General features: G+C 44.1%; 1 protein-coding gene across 2 annotated transcripts in view; it reads left to right on the forward strand.

Moving 5' to 3' along the window:
* The window catches only part of TSPAN7 (tetraspanin 7), a 163,288-nt gene that overhangs the window by 135,316 nt on the left and 6,591 nt on the right, over positions 1–21,381 (forward strand). For both annotated transcript variants that reach the window (XM_033950475.1, XM_033950476.1), the window contains 5 exons: positions 14,518–14,706; positions 16,116–16,190; positions 17,634–17,729; positions 20,241–20,396; positions 20,591–20,674. In XM_033950475.1, the coding sequence (XP_033806366.1) occupies positions 14,518–14,706; positions 16,116–16,190; positions 17,634–17,729; positions 20,241–20,396; positions 20,591–20,674 (600 nt within the window). The remainder of the gene's footprint in view (positions 1–14,517; positions 14,707–16,115; positions 16,191–17,633; positions 17,730–20,240; positions 20,397–20,590; positions 20,675–21,381) is intronic.

Below are 21,381 nucleotides of genomic sequence, written 5' to 3' on the forward strand. Positions count from 1 at the left end.
GGGTTATGTGAAGCAGGTTGTTTCTTCTCTTATCCAGGCGATACAGACGTCTTCACCTGGTACTTCTCAACATTTGAACCCTTCCAGAGTTCTTTTTTGGCACAAGTGTATTGCCAAGAGCTTAGCGTTCAATTCCCTTCAGCTTCAAGTGCCATTCTTAGCTTGTTACAAGGGCTAGGTATATTGCTCTTTGCTTACTTCTCAGCTTCATGTAGTTCAGTTCCTAAACGGAGTACGGTATATTCGTACACTTCTTAGAAAGCCCTGTCTGGAATACAGTCTTAAGGTACTTCTTCGCAGTTTACCGAAGGCTTCATTTCATCCTTGTCTTTTGAGACTCTAAAGGGCTGAACACGGGGGTTTCTTGAGGCCATTGCTTCAGCTCAGCGGTTTTCTGAGTTGCAGGCCTTGTTTGGCTGGGATTCCTATTTCTGATGTACAAAATCTGGGGTGTCAGTTCGGACGGTACCACAATTTCTTTCTAAGGAGGTGCCATCCTTTCTTTTATGACACATTCACTTTTCCTTCCTTCTTCCTGGGAGGAGAAATGGGGAGATGTGCTTTTATTCACTGCATTTTTTGAAAGTGCGTAGCATTCTCCGTGAGCTAGGTTTCTAACGACTTTTAGTTGTTTAGAACACCTTTTTGTAATCTTCACGGGATGCCTCAAACGTATGGCGGCGTCCAAAGCCTCCATCACTCGATGGGTCCAGGAGGACATTCTTTATGCTTACTTGATGGCAGGGAAGCGGTTGGCGAAAGAACTTCATGACCATTCCGCCAGAGCGATGGCTACTTCTTGGACTCGGTCCAGAGGATTTTTCCTTGGAGGAGTTTTGTATCGCGGCTACTTGGGCTTTCTCTCAGCATTACTGGTTGGATGTGGGGGTGCATGCGGTAGATGCATTTAGTGCTTCGGTTGTTGCAGAGGCGGCGTTTGCTTCCCACCCAGATTGAGGATTGCTTTGCTACATCCCATTGGTCTCTGGATTCATATGCTGCTGTTGCTAAGGAAGGAAAAATTATGTTCTTACCTGTTAATTTTCTTTCCTTTAGACACAGCAGATGAATACAGATCCCCACTCTTTCTGAATATTGTCTGTTGTTTTTTTTTCTTTTCCAACTTTCGAAGTTTGTTGTTATTGATGGTTGTATTCTGTATTATTTCCTTTTGAAATTTGTTATGGGAAAGAAGTTTTTTTACATGCTATGCCTATTGATGGTTACGGATGTTTGGGCAAGGAGCTATACTGGAGATACAGGAGGAGTGCCAGCCAATGGGACCACCTGTTAATCAGTTTCTCTATGTCCGCCTTCTGGTAGATGTGTGCTATCCCATTGGTCTCTGGATTCATCTGCTGCGTCTAAAGGAAAGAAAATTAACAGGTAAGAACATAATTTTTCCTTCTCAAGTGTGTTTGTCACATTGCAGATCTTCGCAGTCTTAATAAACATAAACATACTATTTTTTTAAAAAAAACCCAAAATGGATATAACTTTTACCCATTGAGAATGTTTAAAACACACTCCCCTCTAGAACTAATAGTAGTAGCAGATCTGAGACATTTTTACCTTTCATATATTGGCAGAACTGGAAAAAATGGCAAATAAGTGATGCATAAATGCAAATTACTCACTGCCACAGTAGGAACAGCAGTTCTCCAATTAGCTTCCATTAGAATGACATCCGGACTTAAGACCAGGAGGTTTATAATTACAGTGCTGGGGTCAGGGGTCACTTGTAAAAATTGGGGGTTCTTTTATTAAGGCACGTTAACCGCTAAGGTATCCATTCTATGGGTGCCTTAGCATTTAGCGCGCGCACTAAATCGGTTAGCGCACCTTAATAAAAAGACCCTTGGTTAAACATAAGAATAGCCTTACTGGATCAGACCAAAGGTCCATCAAGCCCAGTAGCCTGTTCTCACTGTGGCCAATCCAGGTCACTAGTACCTGGCCAAAACACAAAGGAGTAGCAACATTCCGTGCTTCTGATCCAGGAAATTGTCCAAACCCTTCTTAAAACCAGCTACGTTATCCGCTCTTAACCACAAAATCTGGCAATGAGATCCAGAGCTTAACTATTCCCTGAGTGAAAAAAAATTTCTTCCTATTGCTTTTAAAAGTATTTCCCTGTAACTTCATAGTGTCCCCATGTCTTTGTAACATAGTAGATGACAGTAGATAAAGACCCGAATGATCCATCCAATCTGCCCAACCTGATTCAATCTAAAAAATGTTTTTGTTTTCTTTTTAGTTATTTCTGGGCAAGAATCCAAAGCTCTGCCCGGTACTGTGCTTAGTTTCCAACCACTGAAGTCTCTGTCAAAGCAAGCTCAAATCCATCTATACCCTCCCAGCCATTGAAGCCCTCCAGTCCATCCTTAACCAAACGGCCATATACAGACACAGACTCAGACCACGCAAGTCTGCCCAGTACTGGCCTTAGTTCTTCACTATTTACTATTATTTTCTGATTCTAGATCCTCTGTGTTCATCCCACGCTTTTTTGAACTCTGTCACCGTTTTCCTCTCCACCACCTCTCTCAGGAGTGCATTCCAGGCATCTACCACCCTCTCTGAAAAGAAGAATTTCCTTACATTGCTCTTGAGTCTACCACCCCTCAACCTCAAATTATGTCCTATGGTTTTACCATTTTCCTTTCTCTGGAAAAGATTTTGTTCTACGTTAATACCTTTCAAGTATTTTGAACGTCTGAATCATATGTCCCCTGTCCCTCCTTTTCTCTAGGGTATACATATTTAGGGCTTCCAGTCTCTCATACATCCTTTGGCACAAACCTATCATTTTTGTTGCCCTCCTCTGCACCGCTTCACGTCTTCTTATGTTCTTCGTCGGATACGGTCTCCAAAATTGAAGACAATACTCTTTGTGGCCTCACCAACAACCTGTACAGGGGCATCAACACCTTCTACTGGTTACGCCTCCCTTTATACAGCCCAGCCTTTTTCCGGCAGCAGCCACCACCTTGTCACACTGTTTTTTCATCTTTGTAATTTTTGACGGAGTGAAAAATCGATCCACTTGTACCTCCACTTATGATTTTGTAGACTTCAATCATATCTCCCCATAGCCGTTAAAAATAATTTGTTCTTAAAAGTTTTCCAGCATTCAAAAAAATATTAAGAAGTGAAATCATGACTAGTAGGGGTTGTACTTGAATGTTTTAACCCTTTAAAAAAAAGTTTTAAAATTTTGAGACATCATAGAAAATCAAAATGAATATTCTGGAAGAGGAAGTGATGCCCTTCAGGAATCACTTTAAAAAAATTGCTTCTCCAAAAGCTTTAAAATCACATTTTTAAAAAGTTGAAAATTTCTATGCATTTCAATACCAATTTTGTGTGTTCCAAAGTGCAATGATGTCATCGGCATTGGGGCACACTGGAACAAACACTGAATGAATGGGGCTCCTGAGAAATAAGCATTCTAAAAGCATCAATAAAGGATAAACATTTAAAAATGAATCTGACATCAAAATAAACTGTAAAAGGTATATGAGCTGATTAATCATGCAAGACTTAAAAAAACAGTAAACTATAAAAAGCCCATCTTTTTAAGAAGAATTTTTAATAACTGAATTATTTCCTCTTTTTTCTCTTTGAATTCTTTTTTTATAGGCTTGTCATTTCACTGCATATGCGCAGTTTTCTTTCTTGTAAACCGCACTGAGCTGTGAGGTTGTAGCGGTATAAGATTGTTATATTATAACTAGATATAAGAGACTTAAATACATTAGTCATAATTCAAGTCATATAAATTCATAGGTACATAGGTGAAAATCATAACAAATTATAGAGGATATACTGTAATTGTGATCATTAGTGTCTCCTAATTGCACATTCAGTGGGTAGGTTATTGCAGCCTAAGGGTCATATTACAAGTTGTCAAGTAAGGGTAAAAATCCAAAGTCATGCCTGATTCTCATAAAAGCATGCTTAGATCTGACTCATTGTTCAGACCATTTGGTGTAACAGTATTGTACTTAAAAAGATGAACGTTTTGTTTTTTTAACAGAATTTTGTCCACTTGTTAATGAATTTTGAGTTCTTTTTAAAGCAATCTAAAGTCTTCAAATTTGTTGCTTAGAGATTGCATGTTCAACCAATAGTTTTTAATAACCTTTCATTTTAAAGCACTTGTGTTTAATAATCCTTGTTAAATGCTCATAGTTTTACTAATATAAAGTAAATTACAGGGACAGGTGACGGCATAGATTATTTTTAAGGCTTTAGAATTTGAAAATTGTCATAATACATAACACTCTAGCATTTGGGTACACAAGCTTTTGTCTTCAAATTCACATGGCACACAGAACAGTTATTACAAGGGTATTGCCCACTGAGGGCTCCTTTTACTAAGGTGCGCTAGCATTTTTAGCGCACACAGCAGATTAATACGCGCTAACCCCGCGCTACGCAGCTAGAACTAACAGCAGCTGAATCCTGGCGTTAGCGTCTAGCGCGCGCGTCATTGTAGCATGCGCTATTCCGCGCGTTAATGCTCTAACGCAGCTTAGTAAAAGGAGTCCTGAGTGTTCTTAAAGTGGTGTTTCTGGGTGGCAGGGGGAGGGTAGGTGGCAAACTATTCCTTAGATTCCTCTCTAAGGCAGCCGTGATGATTGATTTTAGAAAAATGTGGTAGAACTTTCATGACATGCCATGTTTTCTTAGTATTTTGTTGATGTCATAAGATAAATGATACAACAAAGTACAATATAACAGTCATCCTGTTTCTTGGTTTTGGATTGAAGAACTCCTATCCTGTGATGGTAATCTCTCTTCAAGCCATCCTTTAATATCTGATATCCTCTCTGAGCTTTCCGTAATTCCAGTTGATTCTTTCAAATCTCTAGTGAAATACATACATTTTTAACTCTTGGGATCTGATTATAAGGAAGATTTTCTTTAGTTCCCTATGACAACTTTCATAGTGAAGCATTGGTACAGGGTTATATTTTCCTCGGGAGTTAAACATAATTATAATTGTACTAGTATTTTAGCCCGTTACATTAACAGGTGCTAGAATATATGTCTGTCTTTCTTTCTGTGTGTCTCTCCCTCCCGCTGTTTTTCTTTTTGTCTGTCTCTCTCCCTGGCCCCCTTTGTCTGTCTGTCTTTCTGTATCTCTCTCTGCCCCTGTGCCTTTCTTCTTTTCTTTCTGTCTGCCTTCCTCTCGCTGTCTAGCTTTCTTTCTATCCATCTGTCTCTCTCCCCCCCACACTTCCCTGTGCAGCAGCCACAGCAGCATTCCCTCCCCCTCCATGTCTCTGTGCAGTAGCATTCCCTCCCCGCCACTATTTCCCTGTACAGCAGCATTTAGATCCCCACCTACCCTGTGCAGCAGCCACAGCAGCACCAGCATTCCCTCCCACCCCACACCACTTCCCTGTACAGCAGCAGCGTTTCCCTTACCCCCCCTTTCCCATCCCTCGGTCTTGACTGCTCCCTTAGTCCCTTGCCGCCCCCATCCTTCCCTTCCCGCGGTCCGACCATCTGCCGATTCCAGCAGCATGTATAGCACTCTACACACGCTGCTTCGGGGCCTTTTACTGCCTTGATTTACTCTGGCACGTCCCTGATGACATCATCAGAGATGCGGCAGAGCAAATCAGGGCAGTAAAAGGCCCCGAAGCAGCGTGTGAAGAGTGCTGCACACGCTGCTGGAATCAGCTGGTTTTGAGTCAGGACCGCGGCATCCCTTTGCGGCTGGAGTGTTTTGGGCTTCCCTTCCCACCCCGCGAGGTGTCACCACGGCTCCTCTCGATCCCGCCAGCGTCGGAAGCTTTCTCAGACGCTGGTGCGGCTGGTGAGAGGAGCCGACACGGAGAGCAGGAAGTCCAGCGCTGGCGGCGTGTGGTAGGTGCTGGAAAATAAGGCTGGGGACTCGCGCATGTGCACTCCTGCAAGGCCACGGACCTACATCTCACAGATCAGGGAAAACGGAAGCACGCAGTTGAGTGCGCATGCGCGGCTAGCGTTTTATTATATAGGATTGCGTGGTGAAAATGAGGAGGGAGTTGTCAGCGAGGGGATCAACCTAGGCCTTCCTTTTATAAGGCTTGTTTTGCTTTGATGTTGCTGTTCCGGGACAAGGAGGGGAGGGAGGGAATGCGTTTTTGGACACAGAAGGCACTTAGGCGAGAGGACGGAGGAAGGGAGGGAAAGAGATGCTGAGGTTGGGGAGGGACTAGAAAGGGAGAATTGGGCATGAGTATGTCAGTGAGAGGGAAAGAGATGGTTTACATGGGGAATGGAAGAAAGAGGAGAATTTTTGGTCATAGGGGGGAGTGAGATACAGATGAGAGGGAGAAATGTTGTGGAAAGCAAACAGTGGGACAGACTGGGAGGAATGCTGGACATAGTGGTGAAGGGAATGGAGGGAGAGATGTGACATGGTGCTGGAGAGGAGTGATAGAAGGAGAAATGTTGGGCATAGGGCTGGTGGGCAGGGGCGAGAGATGAGAGAGGGATAAATGCTGGACCATGGTAGGAGGAACCAATGGATAGCAACAGAAGAATTTGCATAAGATGGGAAAGCGGAAAAAAAAAACCTGGACCAACTTGATGGAAAAATAAGTCTCCAGACAAAAAAGGTAAAAAACGGAATTTATTGACTAAAATATGTTAGGTTAGGGAAATGTTCAAGTTCAAGTTTATTTATTCTTGATGAATCGCCTATATAAATTGCTAGGCGATGTACAATGAAATAACATGTATTAATAAGTGAAACAAGTACAATATTAATAGTGACATAAAAAAACAAATTTGTCGGTAGATAAAATATAACATACTTTACAAACTGATTGTAAACCTAATTTAAAATAATGTGTGGGTAAAACATACATGACATGTGTGGTTAAGTAGGGGAGTAGTTACAGTTTTTGATAGAAGAGAAGAAAAAACATAAAAGGGAAAAACAAAAGGTGGGTAATAATGGCTGTGTTAAAAAAAATAAAAGAATAATAAAAAAATATTAAACTCAATAATGATTATAAAATTATCAATTTTATTAGTCCTAAGTTCCATACGCATCTTTAAAAAGAAAGGTTTTTAGCGTTTTTTTAAACAATGTTAGGTCTTTTAGTTCTCTAATGTGTTGGGGTAAGAGATTCCAAGAATGAGGGGCAATAACTGAGAACATGTATATAGCACATGTCTTTTTATTGTGTTCAAAAGAAAAGGAAATGCACTTCTGGTTTTATTTCTACTTGCTAACCCTTGCTGTGGCTGGTGGGGATCCCCAAGCACTGCCAGCAGAGGACCTCCTCTAGAGACGGCCAGAACTCCCCTCCACCAAGCACAGCAGTCGCTGTCAGCATCTATGAGGCACTGAGGTGCCATCATCTGTGACTCATGGACGCTACTGCTGCCTGCCAAGCTTGGCAAAAGAGACCCTGGCCACCTGCAGAGAAAGTCCTCAGCTGACATAGCTTGGGGGTCCTCATCAGCTGAGTATTTATATTTTATATTTACATTAGAGGCTCTGGTAGAAAGCCATTTACAAAGTGTATATTCTTCCCAATGAATATTTCCAAATTAACAAAGCGTCTTTTCTTATTTGTAAATGGGTTTCTACCAGAGCCTTTAATTCTGTAGCATGATCAAACAAAATTACTACTTCTGAAGTTTATAGGGATGGGCGTGGAAGGATTCAATTACTTGTGGGGACAGGCAGGGACGGATTTGATTCCAGTGGAGACAGGTTTGACTCCTAGCGGGGACAGGTTTGATTTCTGTCCCCGCGCAACTCTCTATTACAGATAAAATACTCCACTTATTTGCATATTAGTGTTTAAGCCCGTTACATTAATGGGTGCTAGAATAGATATCTGTCTGTCTTTATGTCTCTCTTTCTGCCCCTGTCTCTTTCTTCCTTCCTTTGTCTCTCTCCCTCCCGCTGTCTATCTTTGTCTCTCTCCCTTCCTCTGTCTATCTTCCTTTTTTCTTTCTGTCTCCCTCCTGCTGTCTCTTTTTTCTTTCTTTCTTTTTCTCTCCTTGCCCTATCTTTTTTTTCTTTCTCCCTGCCCCCTGTCTTTCTTCCTTTCTTTCTGTCTCTCCTTGCCCTGTCTATCTTTTTTCTTTCTCCCTGCCCCTGTCTCTTCCTTCCTTTTTCTGTCTCTCTCCCTGCCTCGTCTATCTTTTTTTTTTTCTGTCTCTCTCCCTGCCCCGTCTATCTTTTTTTTTCTGTCTCTCTCCCTGCCCCCGTCTAACTTTTTTTTTTCTGTCTCAATCCCTGCCCCGTCTATCTTTTTTTTTTCTGTCTATCTGTCTCTCTCCCTGCCCAGACACTCACTGAAGCCGCCTTCCAGCTGTGCCAGCTGAGGGATCCCTTGCCCTTTCCTCAATCCAGCTGTGGCCAGCTGCCCGCACACACCTGCCCAGCTACACAACGGGCAAACGCACCCGTCTCCCCTCCGAACCCTGTTCGCTCACCCTTGGTGCTGAATCGCCGCCTGATGCTGCTCCACAGGAAGCTCACGAATTACTGGGCCATGGCGAACTGAACCCAGCCCCAGCGTGCACTTCCGCACTTTCACTTTCTCCAGGGTGGGGGGAGGGCTCCTTTAGCCCTCGCTCACCACCCGCTGTCTCTAACTTGTTCCCTGGACCCTCTGCTCTTCTTGGCCTGCTGCCTCATCTTCAGCGCTGCCAGGAGCCCCTGAGGGATCGCTGCAGAGCCGCGGTTAAACCTTCTGCCTGCCCTGGGATCACAGCAGAGCCACGACCCTACCTGCTGTTCTTCCTCACCCCCTTGGTAGGCCCGGTCGCAGCATCGCCAAGGGAGGGCGATGGTGAAACCGCCGCAGGCAGAGTTCTACTCTACTGCGCATGTGGCAGCACAGAGGCACAAAGCACGGATGCACGGAGTTTCAAGTGCGCCTGCACACTAAGGGTTTTATTATTACAGATGAGAGAAATGGAGATGAATGACACATTAAGAAAAAAGGTTTTCCATTTAAGCTTACTTATCAAGATTGTGTTTGTATATACCTCTGTAGGTCCTGGCTTGAGAGATTTTGCAGTCGCCACTGTGTAGCAAAGCCTTTTAATGTTTGCTGATGTCAGATTGTCCATTCCAGAGTCCTGTGGTCTGTTGCCATAAGCATTCCATCACTCCTCTGCTAATTAACAACTGTGCCATCACATAGGGCTGACGAGAGTGCAATGCTGCTTTCTCAGCAAGTATGAGAAAATACAGTGAAGGGGGGGGGGCGCAAGCAAGCAGGCACTGCTCTTGGTACTCAAGAGTGGAGTAGGGGATCGGTGCTCTTTCTTGACTATGTTGGCAGCATCCCCCCCTCTCCAAGGTGGTCACTGCTAACCAGTGTATTCCAATTACATAGTTTCAAGTTTATTAAAATTTGATTATCGCTTATCATGAATTCTAAGCAATGTACATTAAAAAAGGGGGGGCAGTACTTGTAATCTTTAAAAATGGACGAGATATACAGGTTGACGAAGCCAATAAGAAACATGCTGAAAACACTGGGAGAAGGGTGAACTAATATAAAAAAAGACAAAAAAGGTTAAAACAAGAGCGGGAGGTATTTAAGGTACTTAGAGGTCAAGTCATAAAACTGGAGCAAACTAAAGCTTGTGAGCGAGAAGGGCTGGATAGGATTATAGCTCAAAGGCGTCTTTTGAATAGAAAACTTTTTAGGGCTCCTTTGAACTTATCCAGACTATTTTCCTCAAATGAGCGGGTAAGGAATTGCATATTAGTGGGGCTGTTAACAGAAAATATGATTCTGCAGCGTGTGTTAATCTTTAATGGGGGCACAGACAATACTGCTGCTCTTGGTACTCAGCACAGGGTGGGACTGGAGTAGGGGGATCGGTGCTGTTCCTCGACCATGTTGCTGGCTGCAGCATCAAGCACAGTACATTGGTGCTTCTACTTCAGCACAGTGAAACAGGGGGGAATGCTAGCCTCACTAGTGTACTCCCCCCCCCCCCCATTTTCGCAGTCTACAGTTTTAGTTAGTCGCAGTTTTTCGATCAAAGGCGCTGCTCCCGGCGTTGCACAGAGAAAATTGCTGCTCCCTGGAACAGGTCAAGTTATTGACGGATTTGTGTCTTTTTTTTTTTTTTTTCCAGAAAAACCACAAATAATATACGAAAAGTTATTTACGGTTTTCTCTATTCACTGCCTTGCCGTTCCGCTATAACCACGGAGGGGGAAGTGTACACATTTTAACTCTTTAATTTACAGATGGTGAACAGCTGCTTTACATAACTTGATGTTGAACGAGAGCCATGGGAACTCACTGTCCCATCCTCGCGAGTTCTTTTCTTGACCCGCCCCATTCCTGCAAGCTCTGTCCTCATCTGCACAAGCCTCAAACACTTTAAGATCATAAGTGGCAACATTCTAGAGCTCAGATTGTGATGTCATAATGCCTCATTCCATCAATGCCTAAGCTCCGTCCTCATCTGCACAAGCCTCAAACACTTTAAGATCATAAGTGGCAACATTCTAGAGCTCAGATTGTGATGTCATAATGCCACATTCCACCAATGCCTAAGCTCCATCCTGATCTGCACAAGCCTTGAATGCTTTAAAATCATGTGTTTGAGACTTGCGTGGTTAAGGCAGAGCTTACAGGAAAGGGACAGCGACAAAACTCACAGGGACAGGATGGAGAAATCGAGTTCCTGCGAGGATGGGGGCAAATTCATCCCTGTGTCATTCTCTACTTATGATCCTGTTGATGTAATGCTGGGCTTGCCAAATCAGCATGACTTTTATATATATATATATATATATATATATATTCAGAGATTAATCAAGCAGTAGGATGTGCGTGGGTGCAATGATCAGTTTGGATTCCAGTGCAGTGGGAAGAGAGCATAAAATTTGACTTTTATACATTTAGGCCCTGATTCTCCAAAAGTGCGTCCCGATTTTAGGCAGCTTCAGCCAATTGGGATGCACGTTTTTTAAAAAAAATGCTCCCCAGGCAGGCCGCCTATATTGAAGGCGAGGCCCGCAAGACACCTAGGCCCTGATTCTGTATAGGACGCCCGGGAGAGGCGTCCTATTCAGAATCAGCCTAAACTAAACCCCGATTCTGTAACCGGCATCCATGTTACAGACGCTGGTTAGAGAATCGGGTTAGATTAGACACGACCCGCTACACTTATCGCGGCAAGGGATCTCTCTGCCGCTATAAGTATAGCAGGCCGCGGCCCCCTGACTGATCGCTGGCAGGAGGGTGCCCAAACCCTCCTGCCAGAAGATGCCCTACCGACCGCCCCCCCTGACATTACCGATCTCCCCCCCCCCCCCAGCGCTAACAACCCCCAAACCTCCACTCCACCAAACCTGTTCTTACAGCCAGATGGGTCTTGCACGTCCAGCCGGCAGGCACGCCTCGTCGAAATGAGGTGGGCCCGCCCCTTCCCTGCCCATCCCGCCGAAGCCTAAGGCCTGATTGGCCAGGCTCTAGAAGCCTGGACCAATCAGGCCTTAGGCATAGCGGGTCCGCCCATCCCCACTTAATCTAAGGCCTGATTGGCCAATCAGACCTTAGACTTAGTGGGGATGGGCGGACCCGCTATGCCTAAGGCCTGATTGGTCCAGGCTTCTAGAGCCTGGCCAATCAGGCCTTAGGCTTCTGCGGGATGGGCAGGGAAGGGGCGGGCCCACCTCATTTTGACGAGGCGTGCCTGCCGGCTGGACGTGCAAGACCCATCTGGCTGTAAGAACAGGTTTGGTGGAGTGGAGGTTTGGGGGTTGTTAGCGCCGGGGGGGGTACGTCTTCGGGCAGGAGGGATTGGGCACCCTCCTGCCAGCGATCGGACAGGCTGCGGCCCGCTATACTTATAGCGGCAGAGAGATCCCTTGCCGCGATAAGTATAGCGGCCGCGTCTACTTACAATGTAGACCAGCATTTTGCTGGCCTACATTTTAAGCTTCTCTACTAGGGAGACGCGTAGGGCCGCCTAGGTTCGCCTAAGGCCCTTAGACGAGCGTAGGCATCTTGCGGATCTCCCTAGGCTCCCGGAGATGCCTTCAGGCCTGCCTGGGGAGTATTTTTTTTTTAAAAACGTGCATCCTGATTGGCTGATTAGACAGCTGTAGGACGCCTACAGCTGCCTAAAATCAGGACGGCACTTTGGAGAATCAGGGCCTTACTGCATACTGTATGTGCAAAGATATCATCCTGCCATAAGACCTAGAATTACTCACGTCTAACTGTCTGGTCCACGGTCCTGTTGAGCCACTTTGTCCACTGACAAGCCTCAGAGCAGCAAGATAGCTTTTTACCTGGGAAACGGCTTTTGTTTTCTATTTCTTCTCCCCGAATGGAGTGTGACACAGCAAAACCCGGCTTTAGAAATTCTTGTCACATTTATTTATTTCATAATACTGAAAATGCACTACTGAAAAGAGCTGTTGTGCATTTTGAAAATGCAGACAGATGCTGGTGAATTGCTTTGCTTTTAACCGTCTTCATTCAGGTGACGTTACTCAGGACGGGGAGAACATCTCGCCCTGGAGAGAGGGCTCCATCCTTTAATTGCTTTGCCATCTCTCATATGGGTGACTTTAGAAGGTCAGCATTTTAATAACAGTGTAATAATACATGCATCTTTTTTTAAGAGTATCTGGGAATTTCCCATTAAGCCTCGGAGGATTGTAGCAGAAGTCGCTGTCCTGTTACTTTTATTTTTTTTTCCTAATTGAATACTGTAGGAATTTTATGGGTTGTGCATTCTTGCTCTTCCACAAGTATCACACACTGTAAGGTGAAAGAAAGGGGTACCCTAAGAAGCTTCCTAAGGCTCCCAGTGATTTGATTAACTGCAGAATTCTTTTAATTGTGCCCACTGCATGCTGCTTAACGCAGAGAGAATACAAATTGACTAATAATAAGGGTAATAGAAATCATTTAGGACAGAGAAGTGCTTTAAATTATTCTCTGTCATGCTCTGAGCCGATAAATCTTTTCCCAGATGGTCTGCATTTGCATTATTTCCTCTTTTATTAAGATTCATGCACTTTTTATAGCTGGTAATACATGGCTACAAACACTTTTTTCATTACTTTCTCCAAATCCCCTTCTCATTTTGCGACCTAATTTGCTGAGTTAACACAAGCTACAACAGCAGATAGACCACAAGGCACATCTGGCCTGCTCAGTTTCCTTTTCACAGGGTAGCACCACAGGCCCCACTTGAATCGTCCTGATTCACTAAAGCCTGTGACTTTGGGAAGCAGTTTTGATGAATCATTCATGATTTCTGTCTTTTACCATCTCGGGGCTTTCCTGAATGGTACCCTTTTGCCTGGAAGACTTCTCTATGTATCCAGCACTTTCTGTGAAGAAACCATGTAGTTATTTTGCTCCCTGGACTCGAGCATTATTTGTTTTAGGCTTAAAAAAAAATCATTGAGCAGTTGCATGGCCAAGCAACCACTTAAGAGATTTGTTAAAATATCCAATTAGACTGTTAGTGAAGAGATCTATAAATTGGAATCTGGTAGCTGGATTGCGTTGGGAATTGAGAGATGGTAGTGCAGAGATGCATGAGAAGAAGCTCGGTTAAAGCTCAGGAAAACTATGACATTTTCTTGTCTTAACAATGGAGAACCAAAAGGGTATCTCCAGAACTTACCCTTCAGCCTCCTGGAGGGAGACTCACAATAAAACAGTAGCCCTTGATGCCTTCAGAAGCTTCCATGACCAAGGTCGCTTCAATTGGTCATGCCTAATGGTTTGGGCAGTAGCACGGAAGGGGCATTAAGTCCCGATTGATCCCTCAAGAGCTCTGAACAGGTTACAGGGGATTGAGGGGTACACATAGGAGTTGAGGTAGGTTATAGGAATAGGGATGGGCCTGGAGGGCCGCCGCGGGAGCAGACCGCTGGGCGGGATGGACCTCTGGTCTGACCCAGCGGAGGCAAATTCTTATGTTCTTATACATAATACAGTACTCCCCCGATATTCACGGGGGTTCAGTTCTAGGAACCCACGCGAATCTTGAAAAACTGCGAATACGGTTTTTCGTGGGGGAGACTTGAGAGGGCAGCACGAGAGAGCAGCTGGAGCCCTGGCAAGTGAAGGAAATCACTCGCTTTATACTCTGACCGCCTCTTCCTGCACTAAAGTCGGGCCTTACCAATCAGGAGTTACGTGTCAAAGGAGTAATATATTTTATTTTGACCCTAAACAGCTTTACATACAGATGTTAACTCAGGCTTTTAAGTCTATAAGTAAACTTTTCAATGTGTCTTTTGTTGGGGGGAGGCAGCTGTTACATATTCACATGTTATGATATACAGTAGTACAAAAACAGGAATCCTAGAGGTTGCTGAGTATATCCACTAGGTGTCAGCAGAGACCAGTGGATGGTGCTGGGTCTGTATATAATTCTGAAGAGATATTTTCCCAAACACCCCCAGGTGTACTGACACACTCTTGCTACATAACAATTTTAAAAGGTTTGGAAATCCGTTTTGCATCTCAACTTTTCTTCTTTTCTCAGATTACAGGAGTTATACTTCTGGCAGTGGGAGTATGGGGGAAGCTGACACTGGGCACCTACATCTCTCTCATCGCAGAGAACTCCACCAATGCTCCCTATGTTCTGATTGGCACCGGCACCACCATTATCATCTTTGGCCTCTTTGGATGCTTTGCAACATGCCGTGGTAGCCCATGGATGTTAAAACTGGTGAGTAGCAACATCCTGGCACCAAAGAGCCAATGGTGAATAACCCTTAGCTCATATTGCTTGAGAATTTTACTCTGAGATGCAGGAAACAGCCAGGAGCTTTCTCTTCTAATCGGAGCAAAAATGCATTAACAATTTGCTTGAAATAGTAAGTCCTGGGAATCTTACTAAGCCCAAGGCAGAATCTGTAACCTTATAGGAACGGGGAAGATACCTTGGATTGTACTCGGGGGAATTTGAGAGGAAGGGCCCTGGCTCAGACTGATGGGCTGTGAGATAAAGTGCACTTTCTTCCCTGAGCAAGAGCTACAGAGAGGATATTGACTGAGATGAATCTGATCATATAGATTCTATACCACCTAACTGTTTTCAGGTCTTGGAAGTTTACAGTATAGTAATTTTTAATCGGGTGTATCAGTGATGTAGTAAAGGGGGGGGTGGAACAAACCTCTCCGGGTGCCATATCGGAGGCACTGTAACCTCTCCGCCATGCTCACACCATCCCTCCTCCCCTCACACACACCTCTGTAGATCTTCACTAGCGCAAGCAACTTCTGCCTGTTGCTAGCACCAGCCTGGCTCCCCTCTGAATCATTTCCAGGTCAAGAGGCCAGGAAGTGACGTCGGAGGGCAATTCAAAGCTGGCACAAGGAGTTTGCTGGAGAAAAGCCACTTGTGCTGGCAAAAATCAAGAGGTACAGGGGGGAAAAGAGGTAGGGGTTGCGGGGGCGCCTCCTACCCTTACTATGCCACTGAGTAGGTGCCTGAACCAATGGGACATGGTGGCTGGCCCAATGATTGCCAGAAGGATGAGTGGGGATAGGCAGTAGTGCTCTAGACTTTATAGTTTGCAGCTGTAACCACTTATATAGTGCCAAGTAATTGCTGAATTACTTTGAAAATAGTAGTATGGGAAGCACTGGTGATAGTGAAGCTAGAGGTAGTAGAGCCGAGTCCCTCAGAGTCACTGGCAATGACACCTAATGTCCCAAAAGATTTTTACATATTCGTAAGTCCTGCTGCTGAATATACTTCATGTGTGAGAGGTGTTTAGCTTCCATCTGTGTCCTTAGAAAGCAATGAAGACTCATCTGAATATGATCGTTTCTGTTCTTCCGCTCTTTGACAGCGGTTAGGGGTTGGCGTGTGTAGTGTTTTCTTTTTGCATCATTTTAACCAAAATCGAGTTCTGAAAACAAAATTAATTGAATGGAAGAACAAGCATGCCCAGGGAAATATTCCACTGCCCCTGGCTAAATCTAGCTCCAAAACTCATCCTTTGTGCCCGGCTCAAATGTTTGACACAGGCATGTGCTGTAAAGCTCTTCCTAGTAGCTTGATGGTGGGTTGAGAGAAGACTTTCATGGACCTTTAATACAGTTTCACACACGTTTTTGTCTGTTTTGCAGTATGCCATGTTTCTGTCCCTGGTGTTCCTGGCTGAGCTGGTGGCAGGCATTTCTGGGTTTGTGTTCCGTCACGAGGTGAGTGGCCTTTAATTTAATTGTGATTTCTCTCTTCCGACTGAAGCTTAGTGGGATATGTGAGCATGGAGAAAGCTGGTTCCAGGCTGTGTCTCCTGGAGGGTTACAAAGTGATGATGTGGAACAGGTGGAGCCTGTCCTAGTGCTCCTGTGTGCGAGACTCCCTAACTCCATAAACGGTGAAGTGAAACTAGGCTTGGAGACTTCTGCTACCTCTGAGAGGGGCAGTGGCTCCTCTCCCCCGCCCTCTTCACCCACCTCCACACACAAATTGAGTTTCTGCAGGGACAGGGACAAATTTGTCCCCGTGTCATTCTCTACTGCTCACATTGTAGCATCTCTACAAAGAGAGAGTAATTTCACCAGTAAACAAGAGTGGAGACGAACTGGGAGATGAGGTGGAGTTACCCAGAACCTTTAAGTCAAAAATGCAAGTTGAGGCAGAAAACAAGCCTAAGTGGGCAGGAAAATAGAGCTGCTGATTCGAGTCCGTGCTAAGACACCAGAAAAGGGACACTGCCCTTTCCTCTGCTCTTTCAACCCTTCAGCTTGCAATCTGTTATCTTTACTTGTCACAAAATCACAGACATTGTACATGGCAAGACACGTTTACACAGAACTAAGAGTAAAGAAACTGCATGCTGAAAGCAGCAAGATGAAGGCAGCAAATCAATCAGCTGCAAGTCAGCAAATCAGGTCCCACAGAACAGAAATTACAAGTTGGACAGAGGTCTGGCAAACAGGAAATGCCAGAAATTGGAGCCCATTGACTGCATTTATTGAATCGCAAATATTGTTGTGAATCTTTCCTTTTAATAGATTTCTTTACATATCCAAGGGGGGTGGGGGGAGGGAGGGCAATGTATTCTGGTGTCCAGGTTTTTATGAGCAGCATCAACTGAGGCAGGAGGGAGTGGACATCCCTCCTGTCGATCTTGTACAGCGTGTTGGATTTGGGGGCGTCAGGTTCCAGGCAGTGGCGGACAAAGGGGGATGTCAGCGGGAAGGAGGATTTTTCTTTCTGCTGCTCTCCCTGCTTGCTAGTTACCTGAGCTTGGCAGGTCTCGGGGAGACCTGCAGCTCAGTTGATTGGGGCAGGGAGAGCAGTTTTGTCAGAAGGGAGGAGCTGTGCTTAGCGATTTGCTCTTCTGAGCAAGCACCAGGCCCAGTTCCTCCCTCCCTTTACTGGTGATTCTCCGTGCATATAATTTGCATGCTGTTATGCTGAGAATCTCCCGTAAAATAAAAATTACTCCCACTACAGCCACTATATTTGACTTGTCTGATTTTACCGGTGAGTTTTGAGAATCTGTCCCTCTTTCCTCTGATGTAAGTAATGGAGATAGGAAATGAGATGTTATTCTTATAAAGCAAGTATCTGTCTTTCATTTAAGATGCCTTTGGGAGAAAGTAACCAGTATTCTCTTGTGAATTTGACTGTAGATCAAAGACACATTCCTTCGGACATACACTGAAGCTATTCACAACTACAATGGGAACGATGACAGGAGCAACGCCGTGGATAACGTTCAGACCAACGTAAGTTGCAGTGGGCATGTTGCAGATGGACTTTTTAATGAAAGTGGCAAAATCAAAATTTCTTTCCTAGATAGCTTTTTTTTTTTTTTTTTTTTTTAAGACCATAGTTTTTTAATTGAAATTTCAAAAAAAATAGGTTTACTGAAGATAAATGAAAGGGATAAATTTTGAATCTACAGAAATAGTTCAGCCAAATGACTGCTGCTAAGGCAAAAGCATCCCATATTTCTTTCTAGTCCACATATACTGTCTTGTATATTTTTAGGGCAAAGTCTACAAAATGGGGTCGCGACCTGGGCTGGACCCTTCATAAATATCGACCTCCACTTCTGGTGTTGTATGCGCCAATGGCTATGGTAGTGGTGTTTAAGCACAAATTTTTCCTTGTCCCCATGGGAACTCATTTTCAGGTTCCGGTGAGTTCGTTTTCTGTCCCTGCCCCATTCCTGCGAGCTCCATCCTCATTTGCACAAGCCTCAAACACTTTTTTAAAATCATAAAGTGTTTGAGGCTTGTGCAGTTAAGGCAGAGCCTACAGGAATGGGACGGGGACAAAACTTGCAGGGATGGGGAAAAATTTGTCCCAGTGTCATTCTCTAGTTCAAGCCACAAAATGCTTGATGATCACTCTTTTAGATTAACAATGCACTAGTGTCTACGCTACAGCCATTGCTAATTGAGAATTTCATTTTTCCTTCAAAAATTCTCCAGTTGTAATGGATCTGCAAAGATGAATGTGTTTGCTTTGTGCCCACCTGTACATTAGTATGAGAACTTCAAATGCAAAATGGCCTCCAAAATTATATAGTTTGGGCTCATCTGCTGGGTACAAAAAATTATTGATCATATTTTTGTTTCCAAGCATGAGGAAGTAGTGGGAGATGTAAATATTCTAAAAATGCTGACTGGTTGCATTTGTGGTGGAATCTAAACCACACATTCCTGGAGAAATGTAATAAATTTTTGAGATACCCCCCCCCCCCCCCTCCACCAACCAGGAAGTACTTGTACCTTATTTCTGAATCACTCAACACTGTTCTAGTTCTACAACTAATCATTTCTATAGTGCTATTAGACATAAGTAGCGCTGTACACAGGGTTACCATATGGCTCTAAAAAAAAGTGGACGGATTAAGATATCCGGGTTTTACTTCCATTGAAAGTAATGGAAGTAAGGAGGACGGATAGACACATCTGGGTTTTACTTCCATTGAAAGCGATGGAAGTAAAACCCAGATGTCTCAATCTGTCCTCATTTTCTGGAGGCATATGGTAACCCTAGCTGTACATCAAAACAGAAGAGATAGTCCGTGCTTGAAAGAGCTTACAATCTAGTTAAGACAAACTGGACAAGAAGGTGCATCAATTCACAGTAGTCAGGTGGAGGAATTAGATAGGGAATTATAGGACAGATATTGGTGCTTAGCAGGTGTGTTGGAGTTTGGAATTGAAAGCAGCTTCCAAGAAATGGGCTTTGAAGACTGCCAGAGACGGAGCTTGATGTACAGAGTTGGGCAGTTTGTTCCAGGCATGCGGGCAGCAAACTAGAAAGGACTAAGTCTAGAATAAGCTGTAGAGGAGAAGAGTACAGATAAGAGAGACTTATACAATTAGTGGAGTGCCTGGGGGGGAGGGAGTGTGGGGAGAGCTGAAAGAGGAGATACATTGTCCAAGCTTTACAGAGTGGATATAGTGGCAATAGAGGACTCCCCCTATGGGTCCTTAGTGTTAACGGGCCGGTGCAGTGGTCCTGCCCTAGATCTTTGGGACAGCTTTAATACATTCCATCTATCCAGAATGACACACCTATTGCGCTATAAAAATATTAGGTTCTTGCATTGCTAATATATTTTCTAATAGATAGGTGATTCATCCTAAAGCCCCCTGCCCTGTTGGTAATCTCCTGCATCTGCCTATTGTCTCGATCAGAAAGTTCATCCAAACTGAAATAAGGATATAAAGAATAATCTATTGTTATAGTATACTGGGATATACTTGAGCTCCATAAACGTTTGTTTGACATGTTTTGTTTCACTGTTTTGATGACAATGTTTAACGTTTTGTTATTCTTTTCATAGCAAAACAGAGTTGTAGTTGAGGGAGTTTCTCCATACCCCTCCTTCACATGTGTTTTTATATGGAGCTATTGCATGCTTTGGTACAAATTGAAGGGGGCAGCAGAACTGTCTGGTGAAGGAGAAGGGATTCAAAGCTAAGAGTGGATTCCTTCTGCATGGCTCGTGAGCATGGGAATATTACCCGTCTGTCCAGAATTACTACAGTGTTCTTTTGAGTTGGATCTTGGAAAGTTCACATCTGAAAGTGAGGAATTGCCAATTCCTCAAGAACCATTGTCCATGCTTTGTCATCTGTGGGTTTGGTCACTTCTCAAAACAATACTTAACATCTCTGTATTAGTGGTGATGAAACTGCTTGGCATCGTCGTCGTAATGGTTTGCAGACAATATGAAAAGCCTTGTCCTATAATTCTTATTCTTCTCTTAACTGCAGCTGAAATGTTGCGGTGTTCAGAGCTACACGAACTGGACCTCGAGTGTTTACTGGACCGAGCACGGCTTCCCTCAGAGCTGCTGTGTTAACAGCAGTGACTGCCTCCCCCAGGACATGCACAACATTACGGTTGCAGCCACCAAAGTGTACCAGAAGGTTTGTATTCATTGTACTACAGTGTTGGTTAAGAGAACTGGAATCCCACCACTGCCAATTCCATCCATGAGAGAGAAAAATGCAGGCTCAGTTAACCACCATAGTCCCAAGTATATTCAGAAAGCAGGATGCCGTCTCTGCAAACTAAAAACAGGAAGAGGATGTTATCATTGAACCAAGTTTTGGCTTTTCAGGGTTGTTATGAGCTGGTGACCAGTTTTATGGAGACAAATATGGGGATCATCGCTGGAGTCGCCTTTGGGATTGCGTTCTCACAGGTACAAAACCCATTACGTTCTTTCCTCATGTCAGAAAACTCAGAGCTGCTGTTCTTAGGCTTCTCCGTTAAAGGAGGGGGGGGCCACTGGCTAGCTGAGTTTTTGGAATGTGTAAGTGCATTTACTACTTGCAGCCATAAAAATGTTTCATAGTTGCTGTGGATATACTCAAAACCTAATCTGAACATAAGAATAGTCTTACTGAGTCAGACCAATGGTCCATCAAGCCCAGTAGCCCATTCTCACGGTGGCCAATCCAGATCACTAGTACCTGGCCAAAACCCAAGGAGTAGCAATATTTCATGCTACCGATCCAGAGCAAGCAGAGGCTTCTCCCATGCCTTAACCAGACTATGGACTTTTCCTCCAGGAATTTATCCAAATCTTTCTTAAAACCAGCTACGCTATCCACTCTTACCACAATCTCTGACTGTGTTCCAGAGCTTAACTATTCGCTGAGTGAAAAAATATTTCCTCCTATTGGTTTTAAAAGTATTTCCCTGTAACTTCATCGAGTGTCTCCTGATCTTTGTAGTTTATGACGCAGTGAAAAATCAATCCACTCAGGATTTTGTAGACTTCAATCATATCTTTCCCCAGCCGTCTCTCTTCCAAGCTGAAGAGCCCTAACCATTTTAGTCTTTCCTTATACGAGAGGAGTTTCATCCCTTTTATCATCTTGGTCACTCTTCTTTGAACCTTTTCTA

This window comes from Geotrypetes seraphini, chromosome 6 (assembly GCF_902459505.1).
Source record: "Geotrypetes seraphini chromosome 6, aGeoSer1.1, whole genome shotgun sequence".
Taxonomy (NCBI): domain Eukaryota; kingdom Metazoa; phylum Chordata; class Amphibia; order Gymnophiona; family Dermophiidae; genus Geotrypetes; species Geotrypetes seraphini.